The following is a 20,156-nucleotide window of genomic DNA, read 5'->3' as shown; positions in this document are numbered from 1 at the left end:
CTTGCTGTTTTGGGGTAATAACAGTTGGGTTTCTGGCCTAGCATTGAATGCTGATTAGCCTTGGCTGATGGGATTAGGGCATACTTTAGGCTAATGATCTTGGTTATACTGCAATTAGAATCAGAGCTCCCTAGGGCTGGTTGTGTCACCCCAAGTCAGGTGTCAACCTTGGAGCCCTTGTTAGGAACTCTACTGGGATCCCCTTGGTGCCCTCCAAACCACATTTCCCTAAGTTTCCCCATTTGGGGTTCATGTGCTTGGTTCATGAACCAAAGAATACACATTTTTAGTATGAAAATGAGCTAATTTTATGTTGTTTCAGGAGCTTCAGTGGTCTTGTCATAGTTACTCTTGATGTTTGACCGGCTGGGTTGGAGAAGAAAGAAGGGACAGCTCGCTGAAGCTTCCCAGCTTTCTGTCACATCAATTTCAGCTTTATGTCATGTGAGAAATGATAGGATTTCAGCTTGTCAAGGAAGGATTCCTCCCCTGGTGGACATGTGTCCGTTTTCTGATCTGATTGGACAAGTTGGGACCCAATGGAAAAGGGCTCCAGCTGTTCAATTGTTGCTGAAATTTGGCTGACCAATTCACGTGTTTTCCAATTGCTGGGATTTGTGTGTGGGCTGCCTTGACTCACCTGGGCTTTGTAGATAAGCTTCCTTGGGTTTGGTTAACCCTACAAAATGAGTAGTTTTGCCATGAGTGATATTCATGGGCTTTGTAGTTAGTTGATTATGGAAAGAATAGACATAGTTCCCATAAATTTTGTGAAAGCAATATTTTTTGAGAGATGAGTAATTTATATTTTCCATGAGTGAGGGATTTAGTATATATAAAATAAATGTCAAAATAGTATTTGATTTTGTAAATATGTGCCAAAATAGCATTTGGGCTTTATGAAATAGTTGCCAAAATAACATTTGGGCTTTATAAAACAGGTGTAAAATTAATAATAGTGCCAAATATTAATGTTTGGGCTTTGAAAGATAGTGTCAAATAATTAGTTGGGCTTTGTAAAATAGTGCCAAATAAATATTTGAGCTTTGTGAAAATAGTGCCAAATTAGTATTTGGGCTTTGAGCATAAAGTAATTGTTTTTGCCAAAATAGCATTTTGGACTTTGTAAAATAGTGCCAAATTATTATTTGGGCTTTGTAAAAATGATTTAAGATTTTGTAAAATATTGCCGTGTAGCAACGGGCTTAGTAGAAGTGTCATATCGTAACGGGTTTTGTAAAATGGTGCCGCATCGTAGCAAATTTTGAAGTTGCCACATCGTAGTGGGCTTTGGATTACTTTGAAGTTGCCACATTGTAGTGGGCTTTGAATTTGCCATGTCGTAGTGGGCTTAGTAAGATACCGCATCATAGTGGGTTTAGTAAAGGTGCCGTATAGCAACGGGCTTTGTAAGGTGCCGCATCTAGCGGGCTTAGTAAGGTGCCACATTGTAGCGGGCTTAGTAAGGTGCCACATCGTAGCGGGCTTAGTAAAGGTGCCGTGTAGCAACAGGCTTTGTAAGGAGGTTTTGTTGGGCTTTCGGGCTTTGCCCACAAGTTAGATGATTTTGGGCTTCTTGTGGAGATAGTATAATTTTGTGGCTCAATTTTGATAGCAATATGGTGAGTATTATTTGTGGGAAATCTAAGTTGGATAATATGTGGGATATAATGGGTAATGTTTGTAAGAGGGCTCAAGGCAATTTATAGGCTTGTGTACAGAATATTTGTGAAGGCCCAATAATGTGGAGAATATTTAGGTAATATGTGGGAAATAGTTATGTGGGGTTAAAATAATTTATAGGCTTATGTGGGTATTTTTGTGAGTGGGCTAATAAAATCAAGGCCCGAAAAATTTGTACCTCAACATTTAGCCCCCTGAGACACGTGTAAGCAGTTTCTACTTGGTCACACGTGCGAGTTTGAAATTTGGTGGCATTTATGAATAATGGGCTTCTGTAACTTTCCCACGTCCAGTACTCTCCCGTGTTCAGCACTAAGTGGGTCTTCAGTTATCCCTAGGTTATTGCATTAAACGTGGAGAAAACCTGGGTCTTCAGTCGTCCATTTCGACAAAGACATTTCCTAAAGTTTTGTTTGATAGCCACCCCACGTTCCCCACATGGCTTTCCACATTTGTGAAAGAATTGACAAATTATTCCAAGAGGCACTCAACCAGCCATAAATTTTGAGCATAAACCCACAGCCACTACAACCAAAAATTAAAATCAAATCGAACACACCATAAATTTCTTTCTCAACTTTTTTTTATCCCCTTGGCAATTTTGTTTGGATTGATAGGTTTGAGAATGTTTTTATGAGGAGGAAGAATGTTCTTAAGCCAAAATTTCACCATTTTAAGAAATATGCTTTTAGATCTTGGTTTTTATGTTTTTGTTGTGTTTTTAACTGTGAAAGTACTTAGGTAGGTTACGAAAGCCTAATGGAGTGAAGTTCAAGTGGACAAAGTGCCAACTTTTAAACCACAAGTATGCAACTTAAATTTCGGTTAAATCACAGGTGGATAAATTGTAATTTGCCCTTAAGTTTAACTAAAATTCATTTTAGTCTTCTAACTTTGTTTTTGTTCAATTTTGTCCTCTAAGTTTCAAATTTATTCAATTCAAGTGTTTCACTCAATTCCATTAAAAATTTTAGTTAAGTAGGCAATTAATTTTGAAAATAATTTTTTAAAAATAAAATAAAATTTATCACATGAAAAAAAAATCTTTAAAAATAATTTTTGAAAAAAAATGCCATTCCTTATTTTAAAATAAAAATAATAAAACCCTAAGAGGAAACATGCATTAAAAACAAAAGTAAAATCAAAATATAACATACATATATAAATATATAATGTTGAAATTTTGACCCCCTATCAAAATTTTTAAGGGGGGGGGGGGGGGGGGGGGGGGGGGGGTGTCCTAAGAGGGTTTGCGGATTGTATCCGATTTTGTCACCTTAGATTTGCTGGACTGCCAGAGATTTAATACATAGAAAATTAGAGCGAATCAAATATCAATAACCCTCCTTAGATACGCCACTGGTCTAATACATGTAAAATTAGAGTGTATCAATTTCCTTAGGCTTTTTCTCTTTCCCTGACCCTAAAAAATAACATGCATATTTTGGTGGTTCCTCCACTGTCAAAATTTTTTTTCTTCTATTTTTTGTGATAGGAACCTCCACTATCATATTATTTTAATAAAACTTTCTTTTCATTAACCTTATAAAATGGTAAAGTTTATAATGTAGTTACAATTAATCCATCATGACTCAATTAAATTCACTAGGATATTATTTTAATATAACCATTCCAGCATGATAAAAATGCATTGTTTGTCTCATACTCCATATCTATTTCCTTTTACTGGAGAAAAGTTTTTTTGTTGCACTGCCACTTATACCATGGGGGCGCACGAAAAGATTGTGTTAAATACGGCAATACCTCTCAATTAGTATATTTCAATTACCATAGCTGGTTAACGCCCATGTTTACATAATAACTTTTATTTATTTAATTAATTTTATGAAAAATAAAATCATAAAAAACAGTGGGCTTGCATGTGTAATCATGATCCTAGAAGATAAAGGCTTGCGCTGTGCTCCGGTGCTCTTTTATATACACACACACACTACTAGAATAACATAAAAATTGTCTATACCCACACTTTCTTTGAGGGGCCGGGGGCCCTTAGGCTTGACCTTTTTTTTTTTTTTTTTCCTTTAAAAGTTACTTAAACGTGTTCAATGAATTTAGATAAATCTAGAACTTGCAGTCCCTGTTAGGCAATTATTAGTTTATTCCATGTGGGTGTTGTGCAAAACTTTTTCAAAATTGTTGTTTTCGCAAAAAGATTTCAAAATCTAAACTTTGTTTATTCAAAAGAAAACCTTTTGTCATCTTTTAAAAAAAAAAAAAAAAAAAAATTTAGTTGAATTTTAGAAAAAAAAATTTTGGATAAAAATCATGGTTTCCAATTAAACTATGAAAACCATTTTCTCAAAATAAAACAGTATTTTATCCTATCTATCTTAAAAAAAAAAATAAAAAGAAGAAGAAGAAGAAGAAGAAGAAGAAAAACCTTGGTTCTCAACAAACTTTGGAATCCATTTCTTTGAAAATAAATGAAACTTTTTCTCACCAAAAAATGCTTTTCTATCCGTCTATCTAAAAAACAAAACTTTTTCTCACCAAAAAATGCTTTTCTAACCTCTTTCCTTTAAAACCAACGTTCTTCTTCCATTTTTTTTTTTATCAAGAAAAATACTTTTTATATATGAAAAAAAAAAAAAAAACCTTCTAAGTCTTTTACTTAAAAAAAAAAGGGGGGGCAAACTTGTTTTTCTTCAAATAAAATCTTTTTTTCAAACAATCTTTTTTTTCAAAATAATTTGTGCATTTCCTTTTAGGTAAGTTTTTAAACTTTTCATCTTTACACATTCAAGCATTATTGTTTTAAATCTTTTTCTTAGAATTGCATCTTTTAGAGATTTGTGCCTACGGTTCAATTTCATTGAACCAATAGGCACCAAGCTAACATGATTCCCCCCTTTTTGGCACTAATGTTTTATCCTATTTTGTTGTTGCATGAAAAATGAGAGAAGTATGGTGAACGACAACAAGGGGCTATATCTTTTTCTTTTATGTTGTAAATATTGACATGCTAAATATATAGTATATAAATATTCACGTGCTATTGTATATATTATTTCTTGCAACGTGGTAAAATGCTTCTCACATGCTATGTATATCTATTTCACATGCTTTGTTTGTAAATAATTCTTTGAAATAAATATTCACATGCTATGTAAAATATATATTGTTTTTACAAAACCTTTTTTGAAAAACCAAAATGCCAAGTATCTAATTTTTTCACTAAAAAGATAATGTTAGAATTAAATTAAAATGTGGACTATCCTTTGGATAGGTGGTGTGGGATGTCTAACTCCTTCCCCACACGTAATCGAATTTCTAAGTCCAAGGCCTTTGATTTGAGACTTTTAGTTTACCTTAATTAATAAACTATTAAAATTGGTTTAGTTAATTAGGTAACTTAAAAAAAAAAAAAAATTAGACAAATAGGTGACTAATCACACCTCATACAAAACCAATGGTTGGTGGCAACTCCTAAAATAAAAATAAGACTCATAGACACACACGCACAAACACCTCACCCTAGAAACACATTCACACAAAGAGTCACGTCGCTAAATTCCAAATGTGCGATAAACCAAAAAAGAAAAGCCTTCAACAAGCTTTTTTAGCACTCTCTTTTTTGGGGCATCCACGGGAGCATTACCAAAAAGTCACTCAAGATTTCAATAATAAAATGGCGGAGAAGGGGGGTCCAACCTTGGTCTCGCTTGACTGAGGTTCAGTATTCAACCCATTACCACAATACTTAGTACAATTTAAAAAAAAACCCAAATATTGCAACAAAAAAAAAAAAAAAAAATCATGTAATTAGCCAACACTTAAAAAATATTTGACCCTCCCATCCCACCTAACCAATGCTCTTCCTCCAACCATTTCTCTCCCCTTTTTTACTCTTCTTCTCCCCCATTATATCCCACCTTACATTATTCTTCCTCCAATCATTTATCTCCCTTGTTTGCCTCTTTTTCTGCTCATCAATTCTTATTCCCATTTAATCATTATTGTTTTTTACATAAATTTACTATTACTAATTCTGAAAAATTTCTCTCCCAGTCATTCCATATTTTATCCCTAAAAAGGAGTAATTACTAGCTCTTTATTTGATCTTCTTCTTTCTTTTGGTGGATTTTTTTTTTTTTTTTTTACTTGCACCTCTGTGGTGGATTTCCAATTCTTTCTAATAGCTAAGCTTTCAATTGATTGTTATAAAATCTATCTTCTGATTTTGATTTCATTCTATTTTTTTTAAAGATAATATTTTAATTTTATGATAACCTTTGATTATCATTATCAAATTAAAAGAGTTTCTCAAAAAAAATTATCAAATTAAAAGCATCTTGAGAGTAGGAGAAATTTCATTCATTGCACGCATGTTCATGACCACTGCCTTCTGATCAGTTGCCACCAAATGCTCGTATAAACAAATTTAGGAAGAAAAAAAATTACCACCAAAAAATTAAATTTGAAGCTTAGAAAAATTGTAGTTATACACGATAGAATTTAGAAAACATAACCAACTATAACACAAGTTAGAACTATACAACTCAACTCAAAAAATCTCCATGAAATTTGTCCTTGATTTATACACATGCACAAATTAACCATATGATCTGTTGGTATGACTAGTGTGAAAAATCTAGAAAATTCATAGATTTTAATTAAAATTCAATTAAAGCTTAATTTTGTATCACATGTCCTATCTAATCAAAGTTTTTAAATTTTTGCGCCAAGTTAATTAATTCAAGGGCCATGCTAATGGATGTCCTCAAGACAATGGTTAACAATCTATTTTAGGAAAGTTTTGACACCACTTTTATGGGAAATGGAAAAAACTATCAAAATATTAATTAATTTTTTTTCTTTTCTCATAAAAATTTTCTTTAAATAGATTATTAATCACTATCCTAAGGGCATCCATTAGCTTTTCCCATAATTCAATGTAAAAATTAGAATTCAATTACAATTTAATTTTGTGTCTTGTGTCTTATCTAATGTAAGTTTTTTTTAATTTTTGTGTCAAATGAGTTAATTAAAAGTAGAAGCCAAGAAGATCATTATAAATAAATCATAAAAACCTAATCATATATATAAACCAATGCTTAGAGAAAATTTAATTAGATTCAAAATTGAATTTTGCTTTTCTTAGCTTTCCATACAAATTAAATTGTTTGGATTTTTGCTATTATTTTTTCTCTGAACTAATGTGAATATTTTTTATATTGTTTTTATTTAGATATTTTATATGTTAGGATCTTGAACGTAACAAATTGTAATTGAGCTAAATAATCTCATACACCTATCTCCATTCAATTTAGGAGACACTATTGGACCAGTTTATTCTTTTTATCTTATATTATATTTAGTAGAATTTTATTAATAGTGATTGTGAATTGATATTGTATATGTAGTATCTAATAGTGATTTTCAAAATTATATACATAATAGCAGAGTAATGAGAAACTTGGCGTAACTAATATCATGAAAATTGCAAAAAAAAAAAACTATTCTATACCTCCAAATGTCATGGTCGAACTAATATCCTATATGTTTTATAACCCAAGCTAATATCAATAGCACCACTACAATTCACTTACGCATGGGTTACATACTAGTTAATGTAATTACCCAAATTGATTAATTAAGTCAAATTACATGCAAATAGTGGAGGCACTAACAAATCACCAAATAAATTAATATGCAAAAAATAAAAATAAATAACACTGTGATTTGTTGACGAATTGGGAAACCTCTTGCAAAGCAAAAACTCCACCGAGTGAATTTTAGGTCATTACTCCCAAAAATCCACTAATTAAGAACAAGCGGTTATAAGTATAAAGAATCTTACCACTACCCTAGACTACCCCAAAATACCAACCTACAGTTGAACTTTTGCTCCAATACCCAATTGGACTTGATCATGTAGTAGATTTCTTCACTTTGCACACATTTTCAATCTGTGACTAACTCCTTTACATGGATCCTAGTACGTGATTAACTCTAGTAATTTGATAAATTGTTGTTGACCAAATTAAAAAAAGGTGGGTAAGTAGCTATAGGCCCATAGCTTTTGGAAAATCTATTAGAAAGAAAAGAGTGTCTGGAAGGCACTTTGGCTTGTCTAGTATCTCTTTCCATGGAGTGAGATTATTCAAAAAATTTACTTCTGGTCTTATTCTTTAAAAATAAAACCAAAAGGAAAGATATTGAAAGTCATATTGGCTTCGTTGGGTTAAAATAGATTGACCACGATTAATTAATATAATTACCCAAATTGATTAATTAGGTCAAATTACATGCAAATTGTTGAGGCACTAGCAAATTATCAAATAAACTAATGTGCACTAGAAAATAAATAATACGGTGATTTGTTGAAGAATTGGGAAAACATCTCACAAGGCAAAACTCCACCAGGTGAATTTCAGGTCACCACTCCTAAGAATCCACTAACTAAGAACAAGCGGTTATAAGTATAAAGAATCTTACCACTACCCTAGACTATCCCAAAATACCAACCTACAGTTGAACCTTTACTCCAATACCCAATTAGACTTGATCGTGTAGTAGATTTCTTCACTTTGCACAAATTTCCAATCTGTGACTAACTCCTTTGCACGGATCCTAGTACGAGACTAACTCTAACAATTTGATTAATTATTGTTGACTGCAAAATTCTTCACTTCATAGACAATGAAAATTAGGAAGTACTTGGTTACAAAACCTTAAGGCGTACAAAAGCATTAGCTTCTCATAGAGTATATGAGTTTTGAGTCTCTGTTTCAGTATTTGATGAGTTTTAAAACAAGCCTTATATATGACATGGGCTGTAGAGAGAGAAACCCTAATCATTCAAGTCATCATGGGCCAAATTTCAGATCTAAAAATTCTAAAATCATAATTCTTGATAGATCGAGCTTGTGTCAAGCTTGTGTTGAGCTTCTTCATTAAACCTCAATAGATACTAGTGTCGAGCTTAACTGAATCAATTTTTCTTCATTTGTTTCTTGGATCAATTTTCATGTCTATAATGATACCACTTGATGTCTCTGAACAACATACTTCTTAATACATTAAACTCAACTTAGATCTACCCAATTATAAATAAAGTATGTTTTGTCAAAGGATAAGCCAATATATAAAAAAAATATTACCCTAACAAGCTTGTCTCTTTCCTATGAAATGAGTTTACCAAAATTATGACTTTTTCCTCCCTTTTGTTTAAAGAGAGAGTGTATTATTACTTTACTATTGTTCTACAAACAGGGGGGGGGGGGGAGGGGAAGAGAGGTGGAAGTAGAGGAAGATTGTAAATGTATTTTATCAATGTATTGGGGTGATTAACACAGAAGATAGATATATATATATATATATATATATTCCAAGTTCTAACCTTCCAAGAGCGGTGTAAAAAACAGTTTACTATTATCAATCTGTTCAAGACATAAGCTGCATAATAATTGAGATCCCATTAGTTGGTCCATTCATGGTTAAGGGAAAAATTGGAAAAATTAAAAATTAAAAACATCACTGCCTTATAGCTAAATTTCAGACCTTTAAATTACTCGGGATTTTACTAGATGTATAGTTAATATTAGGTAAGTATGGTATCCACAAACAAACATTGTATACCGTAGATTAAGTCCTTTTATTAGTACCAGTCACAACATGTCAAGTTGATAAAACAAAAATAAGTGTAACAAAGATAGTTTTTTAAGCTTGTCTAGGCAAAGGAGATGGAGTGAATAGGCGTAAAGATGGGCCTGGCCTAAGTGGAAAAATTGTGAGCGTCTTATTAATTAAAAAAAGGCCCACTCTATTCAAGTTTGTCTTTATATCCTAAAAGATAGTGTTGAGCTAAAGGCCCAACATACCACTACATAACGAAAGGTCCCATCATATTATCACTTTCCATCAGCTTTGATTTTGATTTTTGAAAAGGGCTTTTGTGGTTCTAAATTGTGGATCGACCTGTAATGCTTGTAGTATTCTACTGACCAATGGGCAATGACCATTCAGTTTGGTAAGCAGCAGATTGACTAGATTCTATTCTAGTCAACCTAATGGCCTCTATCTAACCTCTTGCCTAATCTCGAGGCTATTACGAAGAGATTCATTCTGATGATTATCTGGTGTGTATGTAATAGAGAGACTGCACATGCTCAAAAGAATAGTTAAATATTTAAAGATATTTGAACAACAAAAAGAAAAGGTAATGAACTCTACCTTCACATATTTTCGAATCTTCAGTTTCACTCCACAATCGAATCCATCCAAGAATCCATCCAAGAAAACTGAAATAAACTAAAAGAACTAACATCACTCACCAGCATAGTGCAAAAGAAATAATCTTTTTAACAAAAGGTTTAGAATTCTATTTCGGATGCCATTTCTATCTATTAATAAGAAAATTGGAAAATATTCAAGTGTCATTATTTATTTATTCTTTGAGCGAAAACAAAAGCCTATTTGAAAAGAATACCAATTAAAAAAAAATCTACTAAAACAAAATGTTCAATTAATCTTATGACCTAATTAGAGAAGTTCAATGCAAGCAAATATACCTTGTCAACCCACTGAGTAAAACGGCTTATATTTATCGATTAATCCAGTGATTATAGAGAATGATGGGACGGTGGCGGTTTGAAAATTGAAATTTCAGTAACCCATCAATATCGATTTGGACCATTCGATTAAGGACTTTAACCTTAACCCGACCCACGGGGCCTAAAGCAGTAAAGCCTCATTTATTGGTTTCCTTTGTAGGCCTCACACGCCACCATTGTCGCTGAAAGGTAAGTCAACATATTGTACGGTAGTGGTCATCAAAGTCCATACCTAATCGTGACCGTTCAATTTTTCTACCAACCAAAATAATAATATAATAAAATACCTTTTTCTTTTTCTTCTTAGTTTTTTATCCACACCAAAAAAAAAAAAAAAAAAAAAAAAAAGTTCCTTACTTGATTCACACTTGATCGTTAACAATTAAAACTAAACGGTGTTCCAAAACGGTAACCGCCCGGCGGCAAATCCTCTCATTTCAAAACTTTCCCAATTCTCTCTCTCTCTCTCTAAAAACTGAATAATTAGAGAGAAGAAAGATTTTTCATTTTTGAGAGTAATGGCCTAATCGGGTCCCATCATATCATATAATATCCAATTCTCAAGTGCAATTATTGTCCCTGAGAATCCAAATTTTATTTTCCCACAGGTAAAAATAATTATGCTTCGCTTTTCCACTGTTAATTCAGTGCGTCGTCACTTTCTCATTCTCTTTCTCACTCACTTTCATTGCTCTGCAGTCACTTCTTTTTTGTTTTACATGATAAGATAAGACTCTCATTTTCTTTTTGGTTTACATTTGCAAATTGTTGTTAGAACTTCCAAAGTACTACAACTTTGTGCGTTAATTCTCCGCTTTATTTTCGTCCATGGCGTGGAGAAGTATAAGATCGCTCTTTACCTTCTCGAATGTTCGGAATACCTTTCAGGTTCGTTGACTGTATTTAATTTAATATTTAATTTAATCCTCTTCTGATTCTCATCTAATTACAGAATTATTATTATTATTATTTTCAGTTCTGAAATTTAAATGTTGAATTATGAATTTTGACTGGTTTAGTTTTGTTTATGATTAGAGAAGTGAGGCTTTTTTAATTAATTTCCGGGACTGATTTTATATATGTCTTAGAATTCAATGATTTTATCAGTCTGGAAATTGTGGTGGGATGTTGGGGGCTTTTGTGTTGGTTGTTAATCAGAATGCAATATCTAATGTTGTAATCTGCTTCTTCAACTAGAGAAAAGTTTTTCTTTTCGCAGTTATTACTCGTGTTTCTATAAAACAGAAGATGCAATGTGTAGAAAAGTTTTAGCTTTAAACCTAAGAAGTACTGACACCTTGAAACTATTGGCGTGTCAGACACTTGTCGAACTCAAGTATGTTGAGGACACTCTGCATGCGTGTCCAGAGTGTGTAGGGATGAAAAAAACATCATTTTCCTTATTTAAATAATACTTTGATTATATATTTTATTTAAAGATTTTGATAGCTATTTTATTTTGAAAATTTAAAATAAACATAAAATATGCCTAAAATGAATAAAATATAGGTAAAAATATATTAATTAATTAATTGTCGTATTTTTGTGTCCTAATTCTTCAAGAATTGTTCATGTTCAGGAAAAAAAAAAAATTTAGCGTCCATTCATCTGTGGAATATATTAGATTCTTTAATGAGGTGATTTATGAAATATGTGCTTGCCCTCTAAAATCTTAGAGCAACAAATGGATTCAATGGTCTGGCATTAATGCAATTTTTTTGCATGTTACAGCTGAGCAGAATTAGAAAAGTTGAGCTTGGGGCACCGGCACACACTATTAAATCACATGGCGCTGCTCTTGCTATGAATCACAAGAATGATTGGCTTATATTGCTGTTTCTTGCAATGGTAGAAGTCACTCTAATTATCGCTCATCCATTTCACCGCTTTGTGGGAAAGGATATGATGGAAGACCTTAAGTATCCTATGAAAGACAACACAGTTCCTGTATGGTCCGTTCCTGTAAGTATTTATTTTCTCAAATGTTTTTATGTAAATTTTATTATAAGGAACTAAGACAGTGTTTGTACTCTACAAGGAAATTAATCTATTGCTGCAAAACATTTTATCAATTGTGTTCTGTTTTCAATAGCTTTGTGATTTAAGTTTATTTGATATTTATAATATTTAGGGACTTAAATCAAGGATTATAAATTATTGAAACTGTGCTATCTGGAAAAGGACAATAGAACTGTAAAGAAAGTGAAATTTTGGCCTTAAAGATGATATGGATAAGAAAATGAATGATTTTAACGTTCTTTTCCATTTTTTTATGATCAGGTTTATGCAGTTCTGTTGCCTATTGCCGTCTTCCTTCTCGTCTATATTCGTAGGGGAGATGTGTATGATTTGCACCACAGCACTCTTGGTATGATAGTCATTATTCAACCAGAACAATTTCTTTAGTGTATTTTATTCTTAATCTTAGCTAAAGGAATTAATTGTGAAGTGTTATATGATAACTTACATCTCTGTTGAAGAGCAGGTCTCTTATTTTCTGTGCTGGTTACTGCGGTGATTACAGATGCAATAAAAGATGCAGTTGGCCGGCCTCGACCAGACTTCTTTTATCGTTGCTTTCCTGATGGAAAGGATGTATAGTCTCATTTATCTCCAACTTCTTTTTTGTTTTTGTTGTTATTAAATGTCAATTGTTTTCCCAAAATCATTCAAACTCTTTTGTACCTTTATTGGTATCATATGTCACACAGCCCCAAAAGTAAGTTTGGTAAAACCTCTTTAAGGAATTGTACAAAGCAGACTCCAATTGTTAGGACTAGATTCAGGTCATCCTCCCCCCTCCGTTTTTTTTTTTCTTTTTTTCTTTCTCCTAGGAGGGAAAAAAGAAAAAGAAAACCACCTAAGCTGGAGTTGGTTAAATATCATCAGATGGCTTTCCAATTGATGTCAAACTAAGAGGTTTAACAACTTGCCCATCCCAGTCCTTGGTTATAGTTAATCTACTAAGTATTGTGCAATTTGAGTATTTATAGTTAACCAACTAAGTATTGTGCAATTGTTTTTGTGGGGCTTAAGAATCATTACATAAATATTTGAATCTGTCACTTTAACTGTTTTTCCATTAGTCTTCCTCAATAACATAGAGTTGCTTCCAAACTCTTGCCTATTAATTTTAATTTGATTATGGAAACCTTTTCTTATTTTGAAAATTTGTTTGACCTGATAGTCCAATATCTGTCATTATTATAATATGCCAATCTCCTCTAGTACTTAGTTACTGATGTTTGGATTCCTTTTTTGTTAGTTTTATGATCAATTGGGAAATGTAATCTGCCATGGTAAAGCTAGTGATATAAAGGAAGGGCACAAGAGTTTCCCAAGTGGTCACACTTCAGGTAAGCAACACTTCCTTCTACAGATTTTAATATTTTTGGTGAATTGATATGGATAAATTTACACATCAACAACATACGGAATCCATAATCTATTATACCTAAAAAAATTAATAATTTACGCAAGGTGGTTTAAGAAGACATGGAAGTATCCTAAAATGATTGCCAAATTGATGGTATTGTGCTTGTAAAATTTACTTCTAATTGCTTCATATTTACATTCAGAACCAAGTAGACAATTTTATATATGACTTAATCATAAAGAATGCTATCATGTCAGTTTACCAAAGAAGCAGTGTATGAATCTTCACATTTGATATAATTTATGATTTTGGTCTGCAGCGGCCTTTGCAGGCTTAGGTTTTTTGTCATTTTACTTGTCTGGAAAAATTCAAGCATTTGATCGCAGAGGGCATGTGGCAAAACTATGTATAGTTTTCCTTCCGCTACTTGTCGCATCCCTTATTGGTGTCTCACGAGTTAATGACTACTGGCACCATTGGCAAGATGTGTTTGCTGGAGGTTTGCTGGGTATGCTTTTTTATTATAACTAATGGGGAAAGTGAAATTGGAATTGCATTTTTGGTATAGGGCTTGGCAGCTTTACATGGTTCATCTCTTGCAGGGCTATTTGTGGCAGCATTTTGCTATCGACAATTCTTCCCAAACCCTTATGATGACAATGGTACCCATTTTATTTTCTTTTGTTCTTTCAAGAAGTACTATTGTAGCATATGTCTCAAAACACTAGAAGAAATTTTATTGTAACATTACATTACATACATATTATCAAATATGTGTTTAATCACTTTCAAAACATGTCTCCGCTTCATACTAAATTGAACCAATATATATATATATATATATGATGAAGGTTTCAGCACTTTGGTTGCAATCAAGTTGGACCCTCTTTTGCTATATTGTTGCAATATGAATTGACTTATTCAGCTAAAAAAAGCCAACTTTTTGCACATTCCAAGAGTTGTAAAACCCCATGTTTCTTTTATAAATGTTTACAAAAAAGAATGCAGTCACCTCAAGTGCCGTCCAAAATAAAATGGACTCATTCATGCTTTATGTGGTTCAGGAATATTGGATCACTTCACAAAAATTAGTGATAAGTATATTCATTCTTAATGGTTTTGAGTCTGCCTTTTCAAATAGGCTTTGGCTAATTCCAAATGTGGAAGCTTAGTTTTTTTTTTTTTTTTTTTTAATTGAAAAAAAGAAATCAGTTAAGTTATTAGTTATGGCCCATTCAAGTTTTAATGTGTTACCCTCTGGCCTTGAAGACTGTCATTTATTCTGCTAAAAAATTGATTTGTTCATTCATTTCTTCTCTTCTTCATTTTTCTTTGGGGAAAATGATTATTGTTTTGAAGACAGCTATCTAACAATGCTACCTATTCATCTTATTTTGTTTCCTTGTTTAGTTCACATGTGGGAGTGTATCTGTCAATGAGTGAATATCTATCCTTTTCATTTGTTGAAATTTTGGAATTTTTTGTCGTGACAAAGATTAAATATAGATTAATTTGAACTGGAATTGCTTTAGATTCAAGATTATTGTGAAACAACAATAACAACAACAACAACAACAAAGTCTTAGTCCCAAAAATTTGGGGTCTGCTATGGACTCTCTACAAATTAGTTAGGGTTGGCTATGGGATTCAAGATTATTGTGGATAAAAATGTCAAAAAGTAGAGGAATGAATATCTAGAAACTATTGCAGTCTGGATATAAGAAATGTTATATCTTAGAAGTTAGAACTGCAATTGGGTACGCCTATGCTCCACTGATTGCCATGGAGTTGCAAAAAGATATGAAAGTTTGAAATCTAGCGGCTATATTAATCCAATACTGTAATATGATAAGCTTTAATTTTCTTTTAGAGTAATTCTTTTATGTTTCAAATGCTTCAATGAGAAGTTGTTGGGATCTTAGAAAAGGAAGTAGGAATGAGAAAATCAAGTCACTCTAGCTACTCAGTTTATTGGTGGTAACCCGAAACGATTCGCATGATTAATTTCTTTTCCTGCACATCATTTTCCATTTTAATTGAATCTTTTTTTTTTTTTCACTGCTTTGAGCTTCCTTCAATTTAATCTTCTGGTTTCAGGATGGGGCCCTTATGCATATTTTAAAGCTATGGAGGAGGCACGTTGCAGTACAAACACATCCAATAATATGACTACACCTGATGTGCAGGACCAAGGGATTCAGGTTGTGAACCAACCGGGAAGACAAAATGGTGGGGCAGTAGGCAATCTAAGCTCTGCCCAGGATGCAATGGAATCAGGGAGTTTATTGTGAATATCTTGTACTTTATGCTTATGGACTTCATGTATGTATGTGTAAATGACAATTCTCTGTATCAACAGAACTTTAGGCTTAGCAATGTAGAATGCAGTTTGATTGTGGCCTTTATTGAATCATGAATGCAATAGTGTCTAGGGAATAGACAAAAAGAAAAGGAGAGTCTGAAATAAAAGAAAAAATGCAAAAATGCAAAACTGACCCTCTAACTTTCACTCTTTTTCATTTCAGTCATCTAACTTTTAGTTTTGTCAATTCAGTCTTATAACTTTCAATTTTTGTTAATGCAAGATTCCGTTAAACTCTAGTTATGGCTGCCGTTAACTTCTTCTTCTTCTTTTTTTCTTTTTATTTTTTATTTTTTTATTTTTTATATTTCGGAATCAAAAGAAAAAAAAAATCTATATAAAAAAAAAAAAAAACATTTAAGGAGATTGAGACCCAAATCCCTAACGTACTAAGAGCTTGGGGTTTTCGAAGGAGATCTTAAGGGTGCAATTGGAGGAGTCGTGAATTTGGACATTGGGGTTGGTGATTTTGAGCTCGTCGACTATGGTAATTGCAGGATATACGTGGCCACCAGCGGCGAAGACCACACAGAGAGTGTCAGTGGCATCATTTTGCGTGGTGGGTATTTGCTCATTTGGTTGTTGGTGTTTGAGGGAGAGACAGCAAAGGAGCTTGAGGGACTTGAAATGGAAAAAAAAAAAAAACAGAGAGAGATTAGTAAACTTGGTGTGTGTGTGTGTGTGTGTGTGTCAAAGAGAGAAAGACAGAGAGCGATGCAAAGCTTGCCTGTAAAAAAAAAAAAATTTAATAAAAAAATAAAATAAAATAAAACATTTACTCAAATCCTGAAATCACAAAGAAACACGTTGTGATGCAGAGCTTGCCTGGGTCTCATTGTTTCTTTGTGATCAGTAAACCCCAAGCTCTTAGTATGTTAGGGATTTGGGTCTCAATCTCCTTAAATGTTTTTTTTTTTTTTTTTTTTACAGATTTTTTTTTTCTTTTGATTCCGAAATATTAAAAAAAATTGTTAGGGATTTGGGTCTCAATCTCCTTAAATGTTTTTTTTTTTTTTTTTTTTACAGATTTTTTTTTTCTTTTGATTCCGAAATATTAAAAAAAAAAAGTTAATGGCAGCCATAACTGAAGTTTAACGGAATTCTGCATTGACAAAAATTAAAAGTTAGAGGACTGAATTAACAAAAATGAAAGTTAGAGGACTGAAATGAAAAAGAATGAAAGTTAAAAAGTCAGTTTTGCATTTTTGCCAAGAAAAAAAAAGATGGCACCAGCAATATAGAGAAACAAAGGTAGGTGATAGTAGATGAGCTGAAAATGCTTCTCACCTCACCTAGACACACGTAGTTAACAGCATGACTACTCAAAATAAAAGACACACTGCTAAGCAATCCTATATGTATAGGCACCAAAAATTCCACTGTTTTTCTCTAGTTTCAAACTTGTGCAAAGTTGACATGGGAGAAGAGGCGCAGCCATATTTGGTAAACAAAAAATACGTTTGACCATTAAATCAATTGTGTACAGACTTGGTTAATTCAGTTGGATAGATCATATGGTTTTTGTGCCACTTAATTTCAACAGGTTGTGCATTGCCCCCTGATTTATGAGGATAGCATAAAATGTCAGGCTGCTGCACAAATGCAGGGCCCTTAGGCACTCCAAATGTTCATTAAAAAAATTGAAAAGAGAAAGAAGCTCGCCTGGGAATACGTACTAATTAATTGACCCTCCCTACTTACTGAATTTTGTATGTTCTGGGAAAGTCATATTTTTAGATTGGCAAAGACTTTGGAGAAAGAGGACAATTGTGTAATCAATAATATTGATTATTGAGCCACATGGAAATGTGTATTCATATGACCATATTTTGGTAAGCTTTGCTATCATGCCAAAGTGGCCTGCCTTAGTTAAACCTTGTAGTTTCTAATTGGATTTTGTTACGTCCTTATACAATCTCGATCATCAATCACATACTGACCAAATAATCGGTAGTTCCAACTTATATAAGTAGACCATTGTGGTACGGTTTTCGAATGGCAAGGTTTTAGGATAAGCATAAGCTATTTTTTTATGTTAATTCATATGTTTGAATTTGTATAAGTCATCAGGAAAACGTATGGGGAATGAATATCTGGAAACTATTGCAGCCTGGATATAAGAAATGTTATATCTTAGAAGTTAGAACTGCAACTGGGTACGCTTATGCTCCACTGATTGCCATGGAGTTGCAAAAAGATATGAAAGTCTGAAATCTAGCAGCTATATTAATCCAATACTGTAATATGATAAGCTTTAATTTTCTTTTAGAGTAATTATTTTATGTTTCAAATGCTTCAATGAGAAGTTGTTGGGATCTTAGAAAAGGAAGTAGGAATGTGAAAATCAAGTCACTCTAGCTACTCAGTTTATTGGTGGTAACCTGAAACGATTCGCATGATTAATTTCTTTTCCTGCACATCATTTTCCATTTTAATTGAATCTTTTTTTTTCACTGCTTTGAGCTTCCTTCAATTTAATCTTCTGGTTTCAGGATGGGGCCCTTATGCATATTTTAAAGCAATGGAGGAGGCACGTTGCAGTACAAACGCATCCAATAATATGACTACACCTGATGTACAGGCCCAAGGGATTCAGGTTGTGAACCAACCAGGAAGACAAAATGGTGGGGCAGTAGGCAATCTAAGCTCTGCCCAGGATGCAATGGAATCAGGGAGTTTATTGTGAATATCTTGTACTTTATGCTTCTGGACTTCATGTATGCATGTGTAAATGACAATTCTCTGTATCAACAGAACTTTAGGTTTAGCAATGTAGAATGCAGTTTGATTGTGGCCTTTATTCAATCATGAATGCAATAGTGTCTAGGGAATAGACAAAAAGAAAAGGAGTCTCTGAAATAAAAGAAAAAAAGATGGCACCAGCAATCTAGAGAAACAAAGGTAGGTGCAGGGCCGGCTCATCAACATTGGGGGGTTTTAGGCGAAAATTTTAAGTGGAGCCTTTTTTATATTTTAATATTAATTAAATAATATGTATTGAATTTTTTTATTTAAAATCTATTTTTCTTACTTTTTGAGATGCAAAATTACTAAAAATAAAATTTAAAGTATAGAATAATAGAACTTGGTTATTACAATTTTTCTAAAGTTGTGACCATTTTAAAGTCTAACCTGCACAAATAAAAATTAATTTATTACATGGTTCAATAAATTAGTATCACTATAAAACAAATGAGTTGATATGATACACATCAAATTATTAATCAGTGTGATAATTTATAATAATTGATAAAATAAGAGTATGCATTAAAAAAAAAATATGATAAATTATTAATTAGTATGTGATGGGACCAGCTGTGACGTGCTGTGAGCTTTGGGCAAACTGTGCAATGCTGTGTGCACTGTGCAGTTTTGTCTGCATAGCCCACAGCCTCTACGTAGTTTTATCTTAACTATTTTTGTTTTTTCTCTTTTTACTTTTTTGTATTTTAGGATACAATGAGGCTTTTTTAATGTATTTTATTAACTAATAAAAGTACATAATTTTTTTAATTAAAATATATAGATAAATATTATATATATATATATATAAATTTTTTTATAAGTGGGGGCCTTTTTTTATTTGGGGGCTTTAGACAATTGCATCAATTGCATCATATGTAGAGACGGCCTTGGGTAGGTGATAGTAGATGAGCTGAAAATGCTTCTCACCTCACCTAGTCACACGTAGTTAACAGCATGACCACTCAAAATAAAAGACACTACTAATCAATCCTATATGTATAAGCACCAAAAATTCCAGTGTGTTTTTCTCTAGTTTCAAACTTGTGCAAAGTTGACATGGGAGAAGAGACGCGCAGCCATATTTGGTAGACAAAAAATACGTTTGACCATTAAATCAATTGTGTACAGACTTGGTTAATTCAGTTGGATAGATCATATGGTTTTTGTGCCACTTAATTTCAACAGGTTGTGCATTGCCCCCTGATTTATGAGGATAGTATAAAATGTCAGGCTGCTACACAAATGCAGGGCCCTTAGGCACTCTATAAGAGTTTAAATTGAAGAGGTTATGGAAAATTGGTTGAGGTAGGTGCCCGTGCCCTTAGGCACTCCAAATGTTCATTAAAAAAAATTGAAAAGAGAAAGAAGCACGTCTGGGAATACGTACTAATTAATTGCCCCTCCCTACTTACTG

The 20,156-nt window shown here is 32.8% G+C and overlaps 1 protein-coding gene across 2 annotated transcripts; it reads left to right on the top strand.

Moving 5' to 3' along the window:
- The first annotated feature begins 10,589 nt into the window (after positions 1 to 10,589).
- Positions 10,590 to 18,802, top strand: LOC111997727 (lipid phosphate phosphatase 2). Of its 2 annotated transcripts, none has more exons than XM_024029858.2 (9): positions 10,590 to 10,867; positions 11,035 to 11,147; positions 11,991 to 12,221; positions 12,540 to 12,627; positions 12,745 to 12,854; positions 13,525 to 13,615; positions 13,955 to 14,143; positions 14,238 to 14,297; positions 18,490 to 18,802. In XM_024029858.2, exons 2-9 carry the CDS (start codon positions 11,088 to 11,090, stop codon positions 18,681 to 18,683), a joined length of 1,023 nt encoding a protein of 340 aa, XP_023885626.1. In that variant the 5' UTR covers positions 10,590 to 10,867; positions 11,035 to 11,087; the 3' UTR covers positions 18,684 to 18,802. The 2 variants fall into 2 exon arrangements, with proteins under 2 accessions (XP_023885626.1, XP_023885624.1); XM_024029856.2 differs by lacking the exon at positions 18,490 to 18,802 and adding an exon at positions 15,733 to 16,045 and having other exon boundaries at positions 10,593 to 10,867.
- The last annotated feature ends 1,354 nt before the right edge of the window (positions 18,803 to 20,156 follow it).

The sequence above is a fragment of the Quercus suber genome, unplaced genomic scaffold (assembly GCF_002906115.3).
Source record: "Quercus suber isolate HL8 unplaced genomic scaffold, Cork oak 2.0 scaffold_115, whole genome shotgun sequence".
NCBI lineage: Eukaryota > Viridiplantae > Streptophyta > Magnoliopsida > Fagales > Fagaceae > Quercus > Quercus suber.
The sequence above is the reverse complement of the archived record's forward strand: the minus strand, read 5'-3'. Positions and strand labels throughout refer to the sequence as shown.